This window comes from Crinia signifera, chromosome 9 (genome assembly GCF_055691185.1).
Source record: "Crinia signifera chromosome 9, ASM5569118v1, whole genome shotgun sequence".
Taxonomy (NCBI): domain Eukaryota; kingdom Metazoa; phylum Chordata; class Amphibia; order Anura; family Myobatrachidae; genus Crinia; species Crinia signifera.
The window spans coordinates 15697914-15714387 of NC_139225.1; the positions used below are offsets into that span (position 1 = coordinate 15697914).

Consider the following 16474-nt stretch of genomic DNA (forward strand, 5'->3'; position numbering starts at 1 on the left):
ATCATAGGGTAAGTCCCGACATTCTAGGGGTTCAAGAAGTCTAGGGCATAGGGCACCCCCAAACCATCCCATTAAACAATGCCAAGGCACCACACTTCTGAGAGATGGCAAACTAAGTATTAAGGAGTAGTGAGAGCATCTGCTATATATTATGTATTGGGGAGTCTCACGGCCTAGACCTGAACCCCTAAAATGTTAAGGACTCTATGATGAGGTTACCTGGCCGTGAGCGGTATGTGTGGATAGTGCACTTGCGCTCTCTCTCTCTTTGCATGTTGCACTACAAGTCTCAGCAAGGTATGATCTCTCACGTACTTATGGATGCTGATTTTCCTGGCTGCCGACTGTCTACACTGGCACAGTGTGTACAGCCCCCCCCTCCCTTGTACAGTGCTGTGGACCCCGTATGGCACATTTTATACATGTAACTACCAGACCGTTAAAATGACAGAACAACATCATCGTAATATCAGCGCCTGCGGAGGTGCTCTCCCAAATGGAGCAACACTTAACTTGCTGTGTCAGGGCCATCTAGTGACCATCAGTGAGCAAAACACTTGAATTCCCCCCATAGAGGTGAGGAGCAGGCAGTGTTGGCCTTTTATTAGAATTGGAGAAAGAGCAAGATCTGTCTCAGCAGTGGTGCACCTTGGATAATTTACAAGACTTAAAATATAACTTTTATTGGGTCAAATAATTTAAAAAAAAAGGGGGCTGCGAAATATAACAAACTACATATAACATGCAACAAGGACAAGTGAAAAATAAGTGCAAGTTAAAAACTTAGGCTCATGCGGCGTCCCTTAGCACTTTTATTCTTGATTAAACTTTTACTTTTGTTTAAGAGTCTCTTCCCTGCGTGCTGGCTGTATTTCCTATAATACACTAGGGGGACGTATTTTCATGAACCATCATAAAAGTGGCTGCCTGTCTGTGTGCAGTCTTGCTTGAATGTGTACACTGTATCCAGAAGAAAACTGTATCAATTTTGCTTTTCAATTGTATAAGTAGTAGGTGAAACAGTTATCATATATTTGTTGGGGTATATTTGTAACTATTTCTATTATGCGGCCATTCCTCGTAATGTTTCACTGTGTAGCGTATTGATCCTATTACTGGACCAGCACAGTGATGAGGTTGGGTTCCGAACACTTGGCGAAAATCGCCTAGTGTGTACTGCCCGGCGAGTATTTACATGTAAGAGCTCTTAACAATTCGCTTATTTAAACATTATACATCCCAGTATCAAAGAGATCGGCAGATGCCCACCATCGGCGGGTGACTGTAATGATATATAGGCTCAAGCGGCTGGGTCCCGTCTCTACCAGATCATGGGGTCTATAATGCGGGTTTGTCTCTCGTATATCCCCCAGTGCTGATACGCGGACTGACCGTCAGTCTGCTCCGGTCACCTATCTGCAGCTGGATGTGGCGGTGTACAACAGACAGTAACACAATTTAAAATAAAGCATTAGAGTCCTTAAAAGGACTAGAAATATAACATTCAGACAGGAGTCAGGAGCTAAGGGAGCGACCGCACGGCTATGGAGGCCGGCGTACGCTTCGCAGTTCTTCTTCAGGGCATTTATAGAGATAACCAATACTATACCCATATGGGGGCCTCTCTTCAATTGAAAAATCATAAATACAATCCCGTCCTGTGCGACTGACCTCCCAACACCCTGTTTTCAACTTGACCTTTTATTATATAGGATTTGATGATGATAATACAGCCTCTAAGTGCTCCGGGCGCTGTGATTGCTGATTACACTCTGATGAGTAACAGAGACAGGACAAGAGATTCTGATCATTTTGGATCTTTGGGGTATATGTATGAAGAAGTGATAAAGTGACTGGTAATTTATCACTGGCCAATTAGCTTCTAATTGTCCCTTTTTAAACCCAGCCAGTAACTTAACAGTCAGGAGCTGATTGGCCGGTGATAAAGTACCAGGCACTGTATCACTTCTCCTCCCTTATCACTGCTTCATAAATCTGCCCCATTGCTTTGAAAAGAACAAAAGAAAATGTATGGCTGGATTTTGGAATCTTGGCCACAGAGCTCACACCCACTCATTGGTCCCATAAAGAGCTGATGACCCCAGATTGCCAATGCACAGCCGGTAGCGTGTTCTGTACCGGAGACTCTGGTCTTTTTGGATCATTTTGCTGTTAATAAATGAAATGAATGTTTGCCCGGTTGAGTTACTAAGCTGCGCTTCCCGGCTGGTGTATTTCCAGTTTGAGGAGCTGGTGTACCTGTGGATGGAGCGCCAGAAGTCGGGAGGCAACTACAGCAGGCACCGCGCCCAGACGGAGAAGCACGTCGTCCTGTGCGTCAGCTCCCTGAAGATTGACCTTCTAATGGACTTTCTCAACGAGTTCTACGCTCATCCGCGGCTGCAGGTACCATGATTGGTCTGTTCTGGCCAGACGTCACCATGTAAAGACACTGGTGGGTCTTCTTTGGGCAGCTTCTAATCTGTAATATAATGATTTTTTTGTATTTATGAACCACAAGTAGCAGAATGCCCAGGTTCCCTGGGGTGCGTAACCCTGAGACCGCCACCTTTTGCTAGATGCCCTCCTCCATGAGATGTTCCATTCTGGGTCACCAGCCCTGTCCCCCCGATCAGCCCCAGCTCACCTGTTATCTTCTCCCATGTTCCATGCTGTGTGTATAACCGGATTTCTATTTTCAATGTTTCAGGATTATTACGTAGTCATCCTCTGCCCAACAGAAATAGACCTTCAGGTCCGGCGGGTCCTCCAGATACCACTGTGGTCCCAGCGGGTCATCTATCTCCAAGGGTCAGCTCTGAAAGACCAGGACCTCATGAGGGCAAAGTATGTGGAGACAGGACACCATAATGCTCCTACTGTCCCCCTCTAGTGGCTGGGGGAGGGAAACACGCCTGGGAAATGCAATAATGCTTCCTGACTCCCAGAGAAGACCCCTGGTATTACATAATCTAGGCCATGCCCAGGGGGATACCAAGGGATAACACTGATGTCTGCTCTCTACTACAGGATGGACGATGCAGAAGCTTGCTTCATACTCAGCAGCCGGAATGAAGTGGACCGAACCGCCGCCGTAAGACTCCTCCCCTCTGTTCTGTCTGTCGCAAATAGCGGCTGATACCCAATGGCAGCAGAAGGCAGGGAAGGGGGTGGGATAGGTCAACAGAGTCCCGATACAGTCAATAGATAGACATGCACAAGGTCACCATTGACAAAAGACACGGGGGAAAATTAACTAAGATGTGTATTCTACTTTACATTTGATGTTGCTATGGGAAACCAATCAGAATATACTTATTTATTTAGCACCCTCTAGAAGATAGTAGACAGGATCTGATTGGTTTCCCATAGCAACAACGCATGTGAAGTAGAATACACATCTTAGTAAGTTTCCCCCACTGTCGACCATTTAACCCAGAACCCCGTCTTCAGATCCGGGACTGTCACTTCAATGAAGGCTGGTTGGCAGTGATCTCGTTGGGCAGGTGGCAGAGCCGATCTGTGTGGCATAGGAGCTACTGTCTTCCCATATTGGCGTAGCAGAAACTACATATAAGTTCTGTAATAGAAAATGGTTGTGAACTACAAGTCCCAGCAATCCCTGTCCTCACCTGCCAGTCTCCCCTTCCCTGTGATGTCGTCCCCTGTAAATGTATGGCAAGCGGCCCTGGCTGTGTCTGCTAATTGCGGATTTGGGGAACATGGACCATCTCTCTCTCCTTGTTTGCCCTTAGGACCACCAAACCATCCTGAGAGCCTGGGCCGTCAAAGATTTTGCCCCCAATTGCCCCCTCTATGTCCAGATTTTGAAGCCTGAGAATAAGTTCCACGTGAAGTTTGCAGGTGAGTCGTCCGTTTGCGCATCCCGCGCTAGATTTCTGTCACATGATTCAAAATGGCTGACCACGGAGCTTCATCGGGCTGGTGACGGCTGATATTAGGGTGTAAGAAGCAAATAGAAAGAGCAAGCATTCGGTACAGGGGGCGCTACACCTGACATAGAATGTGGTCACATAACACACAAAACGCTTCAATCCCCCTATAGAGGTGAGGCGCACCTCCTCTATTGGTTCCGCCCACATTGCCTGTGCTCTATACCAGCGTCCATACATCATTCGCTCAGCCTGGCAGTATGTCACTGTGCTATAAGGAATATCCTATCATCCGTGTGTTAGTGACTTGGCGTTTGTGTTCCAGATCACGTGGTTTGTGAAGAGGAGTTTAAGTACGCCATGTTGGCATTGAACTGTGTGTGCCCTGCTACGTCGACGCTCATCACACTCCTGGTCCACACCTCCAGGGGGCAGTAAGTGCTGGTAATCTCTCTCTGGTCCGACCGTGTTACATACATACATACATACATACATACATACATGTGTATATCTGTACACTGAAGCGTAACCCGTGTAACTGACTTATTGATATGAATTGCCGACATGGGGCAGTGTCACCTGTATGTGACGGACTGTACCGCCGGTATCCGTTCTATAGGTGGGCAGTGTCAAGGTCGACAATATAGGTCAACATAGACAAAAGTTGAAACATGAAAAGCTCGACTTTACTTTTTGGGGATATTTTTCTTTAACTTCATTTTTTTCACACTTTACCATCCATGTGGACCAGTAAAGTGGCCGACAGCACGGCGAGCGATTGGGGTCCACGTCCTAAAATCTACAAGACCTTAATAAGCCCCAAGGCTTACAGTGACCACTGGAGGAGGTGAAGCCGTGGGTCACGTGTCAGCAATTCCCATCCCACCCCCTCTTTACAGCATGTAAGGGGCTGAACACCCACTTTTCTCTGCCTGTAGACCCCATTCGGCCACTGACCATAGTCACCCACGTTGGGACCCCCTCCAGCTTCTACACATGTTTCTGTTAGCGCACATCGCAGCCAATTGGGTTGGTTTATATCAGCGCAGTGCAAGATGGCCGGCGACTCGCCAAGTTGTAAATAAGCCCCATCATCAGGGTACAGGGATCCATGGGGCATACACCAAGGCGTAAGCAGATTCTCCCTCTTACAGCGCACTCTCACTTACTCTCGCCCGACTCTCACCCACCCTCTCCTACTCTCGCTCCATTCTCACCCACCCTCTCCTACTCTCGCCTACTCTTGCTCCACTCTCACACACTCTTGCTCCACTCTCACACACTCTTGCTCCACTCTCACCCACTCTCTCCTACTCTCGCCCACTCTCACCTACTCTCGCTCCACTCACCCACTCTCTCCTACGCTCTCCTCTTGCCCACTTTCTCCTACCCTCGCCCACTCTCTCCTACCCTTGCCCACTCTCACCCATTGCCCCACTCTCTCCTACTCTTGCCCACTCTCTCCTCTCACACTCTCGCCTCTCACCCATTCTCTCCTACTCTCACCCACTTTCTCCTCTCACCCATTCTCTCCCACTCTCCTACTCTCACCCACTCTCTCCTCTCACCCATTCTCTCCCACTCTCCTACTCTCACCCACTCTCTCCTCTCACCCATTCTCTCCCACTCTCCTACTCTTGCCCACTCTCACCTTCTCTTACCCACTCCCACCAGCTCTCTGCAGCTGACCTAGAAACCGGAGCCTGATCCCAGTGCTCAAGACGCTGAATGAAGGTCAGCGTAACCATGAATCTTCAATCACCTGTGCGCACTAGTCTGTGTAACTGGCTTACAAGGAGGGCGAGTAAGCCTTCAGTGTTCCTAGTACGGCTTTAGAGGAGCGTCAGCAGTTAGACACGGTCACTGCCAACGCGCGTTTCACCTCCCACCCTGCGTTTCAGTGTCTAATGTAATCAGTATCCGCGGCTGAGGAACCGCGTCACTTCCAGATCCACCCGAGTAGTTATCAGTCGCCTTCTGCCCCTAATTTCCAGCATAAGTACATAATAATGGTTATAAAACTGCAAATTACACACAATAAACTGTGTCGACTATCTCCATGTCGACATTATGAACACATTCATTTTTTTGTTCTGACTACCTTAACCATGTTGACCTTTTGACCCCGTCGACCTGATGCATGTCAACCCTTTGTGGAACGGGACGTATCAGCAGCGTAGTTCTGTATACTCTCTCTCCGGGATATCCCGTGTCCACCTTGTCATGTTATAAGATATAGGTATATGTCACTGTGTAATGCGGGATCGCTGCTTGTGTTTGCAGGGAAGGCCAGCAGTCACCGGAGCAGTGGCAGAGGATGTACGGCCGATGTTCCGGCAATGAAGTCTATCATATCCGTATGGGAGACAGCAAATTCTTCATGGAGTACGCGGGGAAGAGTTTCACGTACGCCGCGTTCCACGCTCACAAGAAGTAAGAGCCGCCTCCACGTGACCAACACACGTTTCTGGGGGAATGGTGCTTGTTGTGAGAGTTACGCGTATTGACGATCCGCCAATGAAACATTGTAGACTTCGGGAGGCGGTGTTGCTAGAACGGTCTATTGCCTTCTATCGCATGTGCACCTCCAAATAACCCTCCCTTTCAGGCAGCAGCAGGGCCGGCAGCTCCCACTCCACTTGGTATATACACAAAACAATTTTTATATCCGTGTGGCTCCAGATTATATTCCTTATTGGGCAGCTGTACATTGATTTCATTACTGCATTGTCTAACCCGATTCTGTTGTGTCTCAGGTATGGCGTGTGCCTGATTGGCGTCAGGAGGGAGGACAATAAGAGCATCTTGCTGAACCCGGGGCCCCGGCACATCATGGCCAGCTCTGACACCTGCTTCTACATCAACATCACCAAGGAGGAGAACTCGGCCTTCATCTTCAAACAAGAGGAGAAGCAGAAGAGGAAGGGACAAGGGATTTGGGGGGAGCCGTCCCGGCTGCCAGTGCACAGCATCATCGCCAGCATGGGTAGGGAGTCCCCATATGTACTTACCCTATTACCCTACACCAATGCGCATAGTGGCATCGCCAGCTTACACTACACCAGGGGGCATAGCAGCATCACCAGTTTACACTACACAGAGGGCACAGCGTAAATGCCAGCTTACACTACACCAAGGGGCACAGCAGCATCGCCAGCTTACACTACACCAGGGGGCGCTGCAGCATCACCAGCTTACACTACACCAGGGTGCCCAGCAGCATCGCCAGCTTACACTACACCAGGGGGCCCAGCAGCATCGCCAGCTTACACTACACAAGGGGGCACAGCAGCATCACCAACTTACACTACACAGGGGGCACAGCGTACTTGCCACCTTACACTACACCAAGGGGCACAGCAGCATCGCCAGCTTACACAACACCAGGGGCACAGCAGAATCACCAGTGTACACTACACCCGTGGGGGTGGGGGGGGGGACAGCGGCATCATCAACTTACACTAAATCAAGGGGCACAGCAGCATCGCCAGCTTATTACACTACACCAAGGGGCACAGCAGCATCGCCAGCTTACACAACACCAGGGGCACAGCAGAATCACCAGTGTACACTACACCCGTGGGGGTGGGGGGGGGGACACAGCGGCATCATCAACTTACACTTCATCAAGGGGCACAGCAGCATCGCCAGCTTATTACACTACACCAAGGGGTGCAGCAGCATTACCAGCTTAAACTACATCAGGAGGCCCAGCAGCATCGCCAGCTTACACTACACCAGGGGATGCAGCAGCGTCATCAGCTTACACTACACCAGGGGATGCAGCAGCGTCATCAGCTTACACTACACCAGGGGGCCTAGCAGCATCGCCAGCTTACACTACACCAGGGAGCCCAGCATCACCAGCTTACACTACACCAGGGGGCCCAGCAGCATCGCCAGCTTACACTACACCAGGGGGCCCAGCAGCATCGCCAGCTTACACTACACCAGGGGGCCCAGCAGCATCGCCAGCTTACACTACACCAGGGGGCCTGGCAGCATCGCCAGCTTACACTACACCAGGGGGTGCAGCAGCATCACCAGCTTGCACTGCACCAGGGGGTGGGCACAGTAGCATCGCTAACTTACACTACACCGCGCAGGGGCACAGCAGCATCACCAGTTTACACTACACCAAGGTGTGTGTGTGTGTGTTTTGGATAGCAGCATCACCAGCTTACACTACACCAGGGGGAACTGCAGCATCACCATCTTACACTACACAACGGGGCCCAGCAGCATCTCCAGCTTACACTACACGAGAGGGCCCAGCAGCATTGCCATCTTACACTACACCAGGGGGCCCAGCAGCATCGCCAGCATACACTACACCAGAGGGCACAGCAGCATCGCCAGCTTACACTACATCGGGGGTCACAGCAGCATCACCAGCTTACACTACATCGGGAGAGGCACAGCAACATCGCCAGCTTACACTACATCGGGGGTCACAGCAGCATCGCCAGCTTACACTACACAAGAGGGCACAGCAGAACACCAGCTTACATTACACCAGTCAGCACAGCATCGCCAGCATGGATAGATAGTTGCTCAGTCGGTAGCATCTTCCTACACCAAGATGACACTGCCTAGTCCTAAAATGATCGTTACAGATGCGCCACCTGCAGGATTTATTAAGGAACTGCATCATGTTATCACTGTATCATTAGTTGTTACTTGTTAGACCCATATACTGTAGGTAATTAAAGGCACAATCCCTTTGCCAGCAGCTGCTTCTAGTGTGTCCCTGTAAGATTCAAATATTCTGTAACAGCCATTGACTGTCAGGGCATGCTGTGACTTGTAGTGCTACTGCCATCCTCAATATAATGACTTTCTACTTCCCAACATACTTCTGTACCCTATAAGCCAAGTCGCTGATGTAAATGTGTGAGGAATATTTATGCTGAGACGATGGGTAGGATGGGAAACTCCTATGTACAGAATAATGTACAGAATATATTCCGGCCGCTGTCAGTCTCCTGGATGTGCACGTTCTGCTGATGCTTTGAAGTCATGTAAATTGTTATCATCGTTCCGCTTATAGCCAAGGGGGAATTGTGTACTGCAGTAGTCCCATGGCAGGAGCAGCGGGTGATCCTACCCCTCCCCCCCCCCTCCTTTCTATGTCTCTTATCTGTCATTCTTCATAATGGTCCTGTTACATGATACTGTATATTGGGAAATAAGGGGTCTCAGGAGTTCCATAAAAAAAGAGCGGAGTGACTTCTTGTAGCTTCTGAGCTGTTGATGCAAGAGGAACTGCATGTCCCCTTACATGTCCAGGCCCCATCCACGCCCCAGCCCCCTTACATGTCCAGGCCCCCATCCACGCCCCAGCCCCCTTACATGTCCAGGCCCCCTTACATGTCCTCCTGGCCCCATCCACGCCCCAGCCATTTTAAATGTCCAGGCCCCCATGCACGCCCCAGCCCCCTTACATGTCCAGGCCCCCATGCACGCCCCAGCCCCCTTACATGTCTAGGCCGCCTAACATGTCCAGACCCCCATCGACACCCCAGCCCCCTTACATGTCCTGGCACATCCACGCCCCAGCCCCCTTACATGTCTAGGCCCCCTAACATGTCCAGGCCCCCATCCACATCCCAGCCCCCTTACATGTCCATGCCCCCTTATATCTCCCGGCCCCCTTACATGTCCAGGCCCCATCTACACCCCAGCCCCCTTACATGTCCAGCTCCCATCCATACCCCAGCCACCTTACATGTCCAGGCCCCATCCATGCCCCAGCCCCCTTACATGTCCATGCCCCCTTACATGTCCAGGCCCCATCCACGCCCCAGCCCCCATACATGTCCTGGCACATCCACGCCCCAGCCCCCTTACATGTCTAGGCCCCCTAACATGTCCAGGCCCCCTAACATGTCCAGGCCCCCATCCACACCCCAGCCCCCTTACATGTCCATGCCCCCTTATATGTCCTGGCCCCATTACATGTCCAGGCCCCATCCACGCCCCAGCCCCCTTACATGTCCAGGCCCCATCCATACCCCAGCCCCCTTACATGTCCAGGCCCCATCCATACCCCAGCCACCTTACATGTCCAGGCCCCATCCATACCCCAGCCCCCTTACATGTCCAGGCCCCATCCATGCCCCAGCCCCCTTACATGTCCAGGCCCCCATGCACACCCCAGCCCCCTTACATGTCCATGCCCCCTTATATGTCCTGGCCCCCTTACATGTCCAGGCCCCATCTACACCCCAGCCCCCTTACATGTCCATGCCCCCTTACATGTCCTGGCCCCATCCACGCCCCAGCCCCCATACATGTCCAGGCCCCATCCACGCACCAGCCCCCTTAAATGTCCATGCCCCATTCCCCTTACATGTCCAGGCCCCATCCATGCCCCAGCCCCCTAACATGTCCAGGCCCCCATGCACACCCCAGACCCCTTACGTGTCCAACCCTTCTTCCACATCCAGGCCCCTTACATGTCCTGGCCCCCTTACACACCCCAGCCCATTACATGTCCAACATGTAACATTACCCGTCAGTAAAAGTCCTTACTTGTCCTATCGTTGCGGTGGGAGAACTTTTCTGGTTCTTTACAACTTATGATGATCTATTATTAGAACCGGGCAGGGATTATCCATTGACAATCAGTGCGGCCCCTTTGTAATATGTGTCTCGTGGCCCTTGAGGCCGATTTCTTCCATCATTCCGGAATATTCCATGTCATACGTTGCTTTGTTCTCTTGTTCCCAAGCCTCTCAGCCGTTCTTGACCTGACTTGTGTGGGCCGATTTATTGTCCAAAAACAGATGGGGAGGCTATGTCACACGGTTAATTGCATCCACACTGAACGTGTTGATTTATGCGGTTCACTTATCCAGCGTGTCACATGCAGGAGGGTGTTCTTATTTTGTACGTGTGTGTGTATAAGATCTGTGTGCAATGCTGCCTCTAGTGAGCGTTTACTGTCCTCACTGCTGTATGTTTGGTGGTATCCAGACTTTACGTCTATTGGTCGACATGATAACGGTCAACACAGCATTTGTTCCTCACGACTTCTTCATGTTTTGACCATTTTCATGTTGTGCATGTCGACATTTTGGGGTTGACCCAATAACTGTCGACCGTACGAACCAAAATGTCCTGTGATTGCCACACCCACCCCAGTGACCCATATTCCGTCACTGCGCAGTGTGGGGACACAAATCTCACTGTCACTGCCTGTACACCCAGTGTAATAATGTCAGCTATTTGGGGCTCAAGCTGAAGTAATTATTCATGAGAATGCACTAGAACTTAGTAACATCCTCTGGCATGAGGCACCGATGCCTCAGTGTCCTGCATTTATATGCAGTGTAGCTGGACCAGGGCACAAAATGGCCGCCTCCTTGCTGCTGTTTGAGTTTATAGCCCCAGGCAGTAGGGATTAATCTTGCATTACGCACATACCAGTAGCATGAGTACCAGTGTGGCATGAAAGACGCGTCACTGTCACTGGAGACTTTAACAGTGCGCCAATTCCCAGATGCATTCTGGGTATTTCTTTGTTCGGTGGCTCTCGCTGGATATATTCTCTGACATCCCCGCTGACAGGCGCCAGCTCAGCTTTCCTGGGTCCCCCATCACGCGTATCCTCCCGACCAGCGTTGCCTTAATTACTCACGCTCTCCCCAGGGGCCGGTGCTGAGGGCCCAGCGCCCAAACGCAGCCCGTGACAAGTACCCAGATCAGAGGGGGATTGCTTAATAAATAAAAGGCTTGATGTATAGGATTTGCCGATTCTGATTTACAGCTTGTCACGTTCATGTCCCAGCGGACATCCTAACCCATCCCTCGGGCCCCTGACATGTCTGTGTTCTGTGGGAGATAATGAGGACGAAGCTGTCACAACACACCGTGATTAGCTGGAAAAAATTTTTCCTGAATAAGCAGTGGGCAAAAAGTCTACATATAACGTCACATATTCACGGCAATCAATCGAGAATGGTTTTTGGGTAATGAGCTGTCAGTTCTGGGGGACCCGGTGACCCCTCTGTCGGACCGGAGCTCTAGAGTACCAGCCTCCCATGACCTAGGAGACGCTGCGAGCTGACTTGAAGTATGACCCCCCAGTAATGTACCCTCTCTGTATTGTAGGTACAGTCGCCATGGATCTCCAGAACACAGAATGCCGCCCCATTAACAGCAGCAAGCTGACTCTCCCGTCCGTGAACGGCTCCGGAACCCGGCGGCCAAGCATCGCCCCAGTCCTTGAGATCGCCGACAGTTCTACGGTGTTACCGTGTGACCTCCTCAGCGACCAGTCGGAGGATGAGATGACTCAGTCTGACGATGAAGGCCTCCCAGTGCTGGAGTAAGTAATACAGGCCGCATGTGGCAAATCTCCCGCCTTGGTCTTTTATTCCAGAAAAACTATTTTCCCGACTGGCGCAGGATATGGTGAATTTGCCGCATCTTGGGCCTTGTTGTCCTATCATGTCCGACGGCTCTTCCCTGATGCCAGCTACCAAGCTGCAATATACAAGCGGGAGAGAGAGGCCGCTGTAGTGTACTCAGCGCTCTACAGATTTATTGAGTTTTTCACATTTTTTTATCTCAAATTTCGACAGTCGACATGGATAATGAAACGTATTGCCGCGTCCTCGCTGCGCTCGCCATGCATCGGGCACGGTGCCTCGCTACACTTCGCACAATATTTTATTCTCCCACCACGCCCTAGTGGATGGTAGGGCATGATATACCGCCTGTCGGCACATGTCGGCTAAAAAAACAGTAAAAAACCCCAAGTCTACCTTTTGACTGTCGACCTTCCAACATGTCGACCTAGAGACCGTATCTCACACAGCATATTCCTTTGCCCTTTACAATAGGAGACAGTGATACAACAAACAGGGTATTTACAGACAGTCAAAGGTAGGAGGGCCCTGCTCGCAAGCTTACAATCTATAGGGAAATAGGCATTGATACACAAGGATAGATATTCTTTATTGCATTAATCACACAAGAATGCAAAGGTTCCTGGTGTGCTGTAAGATACGGTGACCCAGCAGTTTGGCCATGGGTCAGGATGATGGAAAATAAAGAGAGTGGATTTGTAGACTGTACATTGGGGATGTGATTAGATAGGAACGGTATATGAAGGTTAAGTGGCTGGTTCTGGAATTTGATAAGCTTGCCTGAAGAGGTGAGTTTTCAGGGAACGCTTGTAGGTTTGGAGACTGAGGGAGCAGTGCCGGTGCAAGGCGCCGGAGCGCCCCAGGCGGGGGGTGGCGCCCCGGCGCTCACCCGCTCCACGGGTGGGGGGGTGGGGAGGAATACGGCCGGCGCGCTGATCTGGGGGGGGGGGTGGAGGGATACGCCCGCTGTGCTGTTCCCTCCAGTGCATATATAATTACTCACCCGGGTCTAGCTCATCGGGCGGGAGGGAGAGCTGGAGGTCTGGTTTAGTGGGCAGGAGGGAGGCCTCGCAGTTCAGTCCCGCCGCAGTGTGACTGACATCTTCCTCCACCCGCACCTTGTACAGCCGCTCAGCCGGGCAGCGCTGAGCACTTGGCTCACCCTCAGACACTGCCCAGCTGAGCGGCTGTACGCGGTGCGGGTGGAGGAAGATGTCAGTTAACATGCACCGGGACTGAACTACAGCGCGGCGAGCCCTCCCTCCTGCCCGCTAAGCCAGACCTCCAGCTCTCCAGATTATTAGAAAGCAAAGAGGTAGACACGCATTTCGCATTCAGTGGTTGTCTTCTATTTCTTCTCTGCTAAACGCAGGAGGGTTGGTGTAGTACTGGGCCCAAACTCCCAGCGGGAGACCCTGAGAGGCTCTCTCCTCCCGCTGCACCCCCCCAGTCATCGGTATTTTACAACAAGTAAATTCTGTGCAGATTGATACTTAGAAGCTGCTGTTTTGTAACTAGTTACAATTGTAGATCACTTCAAACCCCTTATTCCCCTTTGTGCCTACAGATGGGGGGGAGGGTGCGGAAGGAGTCTGTAAAGCCACAAGGCTTTGGGGAAGTGTTCCCGCAACGACGTTGCATGTATATTTCATATGAAATCACATTTGCATAGTGGAGGCCTTCATGAATAATACTCATTTTCTAGGGAAAAATTCATACTCACGGATGCAACACTCTATTAAAATGATATACCGTATGGGAACAAGGCGACGCCATGTAATCGTGGTGCGATGCTGCCCTCCGGTGGAGAACTAGGGTCATGACTGACTACATTTCTATGCATTGCTTGCTGCTAATGGACCATTTCTGTCCAGCTGCCTGTTCTATTAGTAGGGGAGATGTTTTATTGCAGGTATTATAATTACTCTTATTTTTAAGGTACGTGAAAGGATATCCCCCAAATTCTCCCTATATTGGAAGCTCCCCGACGCTATGTCACCTTCTACCTGCAAAAGCTGCTTTTTGCTGCCTCCGCCTGGACAAGGTGAGTGACCGCTGTGCGGTGCGTAATGAGCAGACCCTAGGGACTGATACCTGGGTGGAGATTCTGCTGAGAACTTTCTCCAATAAATGTCCCTCTTGCAGGGCTGCAAACACAACAGCTTTGAAGACGCCAAAGCTTATGGGTTCAAGAACAAGCTGATCATTGTGTCGGCCGAGACGGCGGGGAACGGCCTCTATAATTTCATCGTGCCACTGAGAGCTTACTACAGATCCCGGAAGGAACTGAACCCCATCGTCCTCCTCCTGGATAACCCGTGAGTGGCTTCTTACTGCTCCAGTGTGGGCCGGTGAACACGAGACGCCCAGGCTATTCCCGTTCTAGAACCTTATAGGGGGAACGATGCGTTTTATAAGTTCCGGCTAGATGCTGAGATGCAGCCATTCCCAGTCTCCGCTAGGGAGTAATGCTCTGCAGAGCCGGCCCATCCTGACTGTGGCCACAAGGTGCCACGGGAGACTACAGTAAGGCTTGCAGACATATTTCTGTCTCCGCCATGACCACCTGAAGGTTACTATATATAAATCTCTTTTAGAACCAAACCTCAGTTATTCAGAGGAACCAGAGCATCGGGTCTAATGGGTTCCTGCGCGTTCAGCAAATAAACTAATTACTTCTGATGAAATATTCCCTTTAATCCTCCATTAATCCCAAACCCACGCACGTGCCTCAGGGTGATCCTGCAAACTGTTTTATATTAACGTTCGTTACTTATTTATGGCTAAATACTGCTGATCATCTGTTTATCTTCCAGTGCAAATAATCATCGGTCGCACTTCTGCGCTATCGGAGTCATCGTATCTCAGCCCTCGTAACCGCTTGCTCTCTCTCCTCTCTAGGCCGGACAACCACTTCCTAGAGGCCATCTCCTGCTTCCCGATGGTCTACTTCATGGTTGGCACAATAGATAAGTAGGTTTGTTTATCAAAGTGCTGAAATCATGTAAAAAAAACTACGCGTTTCGCCTCCATCCATTCATTATAAACTTGATGTTATCGTTAGGAGCAGACACTGAGAATGTTGCATCCTATCGGTTCTCCCATAGGATGGTAACAGCTATCTGGTTGTGTTAGATCTCCTTCAGAATGTATCCTGAGACTCAGGGGAGGTGTACTCAACTGACCAGCTCCTAACTGTCATTTTCCAAAATGGCCGCCTGTAACATGGCAGTGGAGGAGCTTAATGGCTGGTACTTTATTTCCCTCCACTTCCTACATAGACCCCAAGGAGATCTTCCAATTGTTTTGATTTAATTATGTTCTTGGCAGAAGAGCTTGCTCTCTTCCCCCGACAAGGGGTTGACTTCCTAAGAAACCAGCAGCTGAGTGGTGGAACCGATCGTGTCCGATCTCCGCAGGAAGCTGCCAGATTACACTAACACCCCTATAGTACAATGTCCCCGGTGATGGAAGTGAGGGCGCTGTAACTTTCCCCATATGTTCTGTCTCCCCCAGTCTGGATAACTTGCTTCAATGTGGGATCATCTACGCCGACAATTTGGTGGTGGTGGACAAGGAGAGTACGATGAGCGCAGAAGAAGACTACATGGCAGACGCCAAGACGATTGTCAACGTGCAGACGATGTTCAGGTAGCGCAACCTCCTGCGCCATTCTGTGCTAGACGCTGTGCAGCATGTTTTGTACTTACAGCAGGTAGGGGGAGGTTTATCAAAGCTTGGAGAGAGATAATTAGGGATGACCTTCGTTTCCATTGCCATCGATGGCAATTCTGCAACTGGCCATCGATAGTGCTAAACTATGCAAGGGATTACAATCGATATTTTTACATATCGATGGTCATCCATTCTGTTTGATTGGCCTGTGGGCCAATCAAACATGGGGGTGGGGCCTCGTGGGTTTTGGGGGGCGGAGCTATGCTTAGTGTCCCTGCACTTTGAAAAAAAAAAGCAAAACATTGTTTTTCTGTTCCATCGATGGAGGGAAACCATCTGGTTCTCCCACATCGATGGCAAAGTATTCAACATCGGCCATGAACCATCGATGATTTCAAATCATCGATGGCCATCCCTAGAGAAAACCAATCAGCCCCTAACTGTAATTTTTCAAACGCAGCCTGTAACATGGCAGCTAGGAGCTGATTGGTTGGTACTCTGATTCTCCACTGGATCTCCCCCCCACAGCTC

At 50.5% G+C, this 16474-nt stretch overlaps 1 protein-coding gene and 1 long non-coding RNA gene across 2 annotated transcripts in view; one reads left to right on the top strand and one right to left on the bottom strand.

Moving 5' to 3' along the window:
• The window catches only part of KCNT1 (potassium sodium-activated channel subfamily T member 1), a 208404-nt gene that overhangs the window by 170698 nt on the left and 21232 nt on the right, over window positions 1–16474 (top strand). The window contains 12 exon segments of the mRNA XM_083161136.1: window positions 2242–2406; window positions 2711–2847; window positions 3031–3094; window positions 3756–3864; window positions 4219–4327; window positions 6177–6326; window positions 6650–6879; window positions 12009–12225; window positions 14207–14312; window positions 14414–14586; window positions 15170–15241; window positions 15785–15919. Of these exon segments, the coding sequence (XP_083017262.1) occupies window positions 2242–2406; window positions 2711–2847; window positions 3031–3094; window positions 3756–3864; window positions 4219–4327; window positions 6177–6326; window positions 6650–6879; window positions 12009–12225; window positions 14207–14312; window positions 14414–14586; window positions 15170–15241; window positions 15785–15919 (1667 nt within the window).
• LOC146037168 (uncharacterized) lies at window positions 665–6309 on the bottom strand. Its single transcript, XR_014460991.1, has 3 exons — window positions 5995–6309; window positions 2648–2818; window positions 665–2482 (listed from the first exon to the last, which is right to left on the bottom strand). It is a non-coding gene; the product is annotated as an uncharacterized LOC146037168 (long non-coding RNA).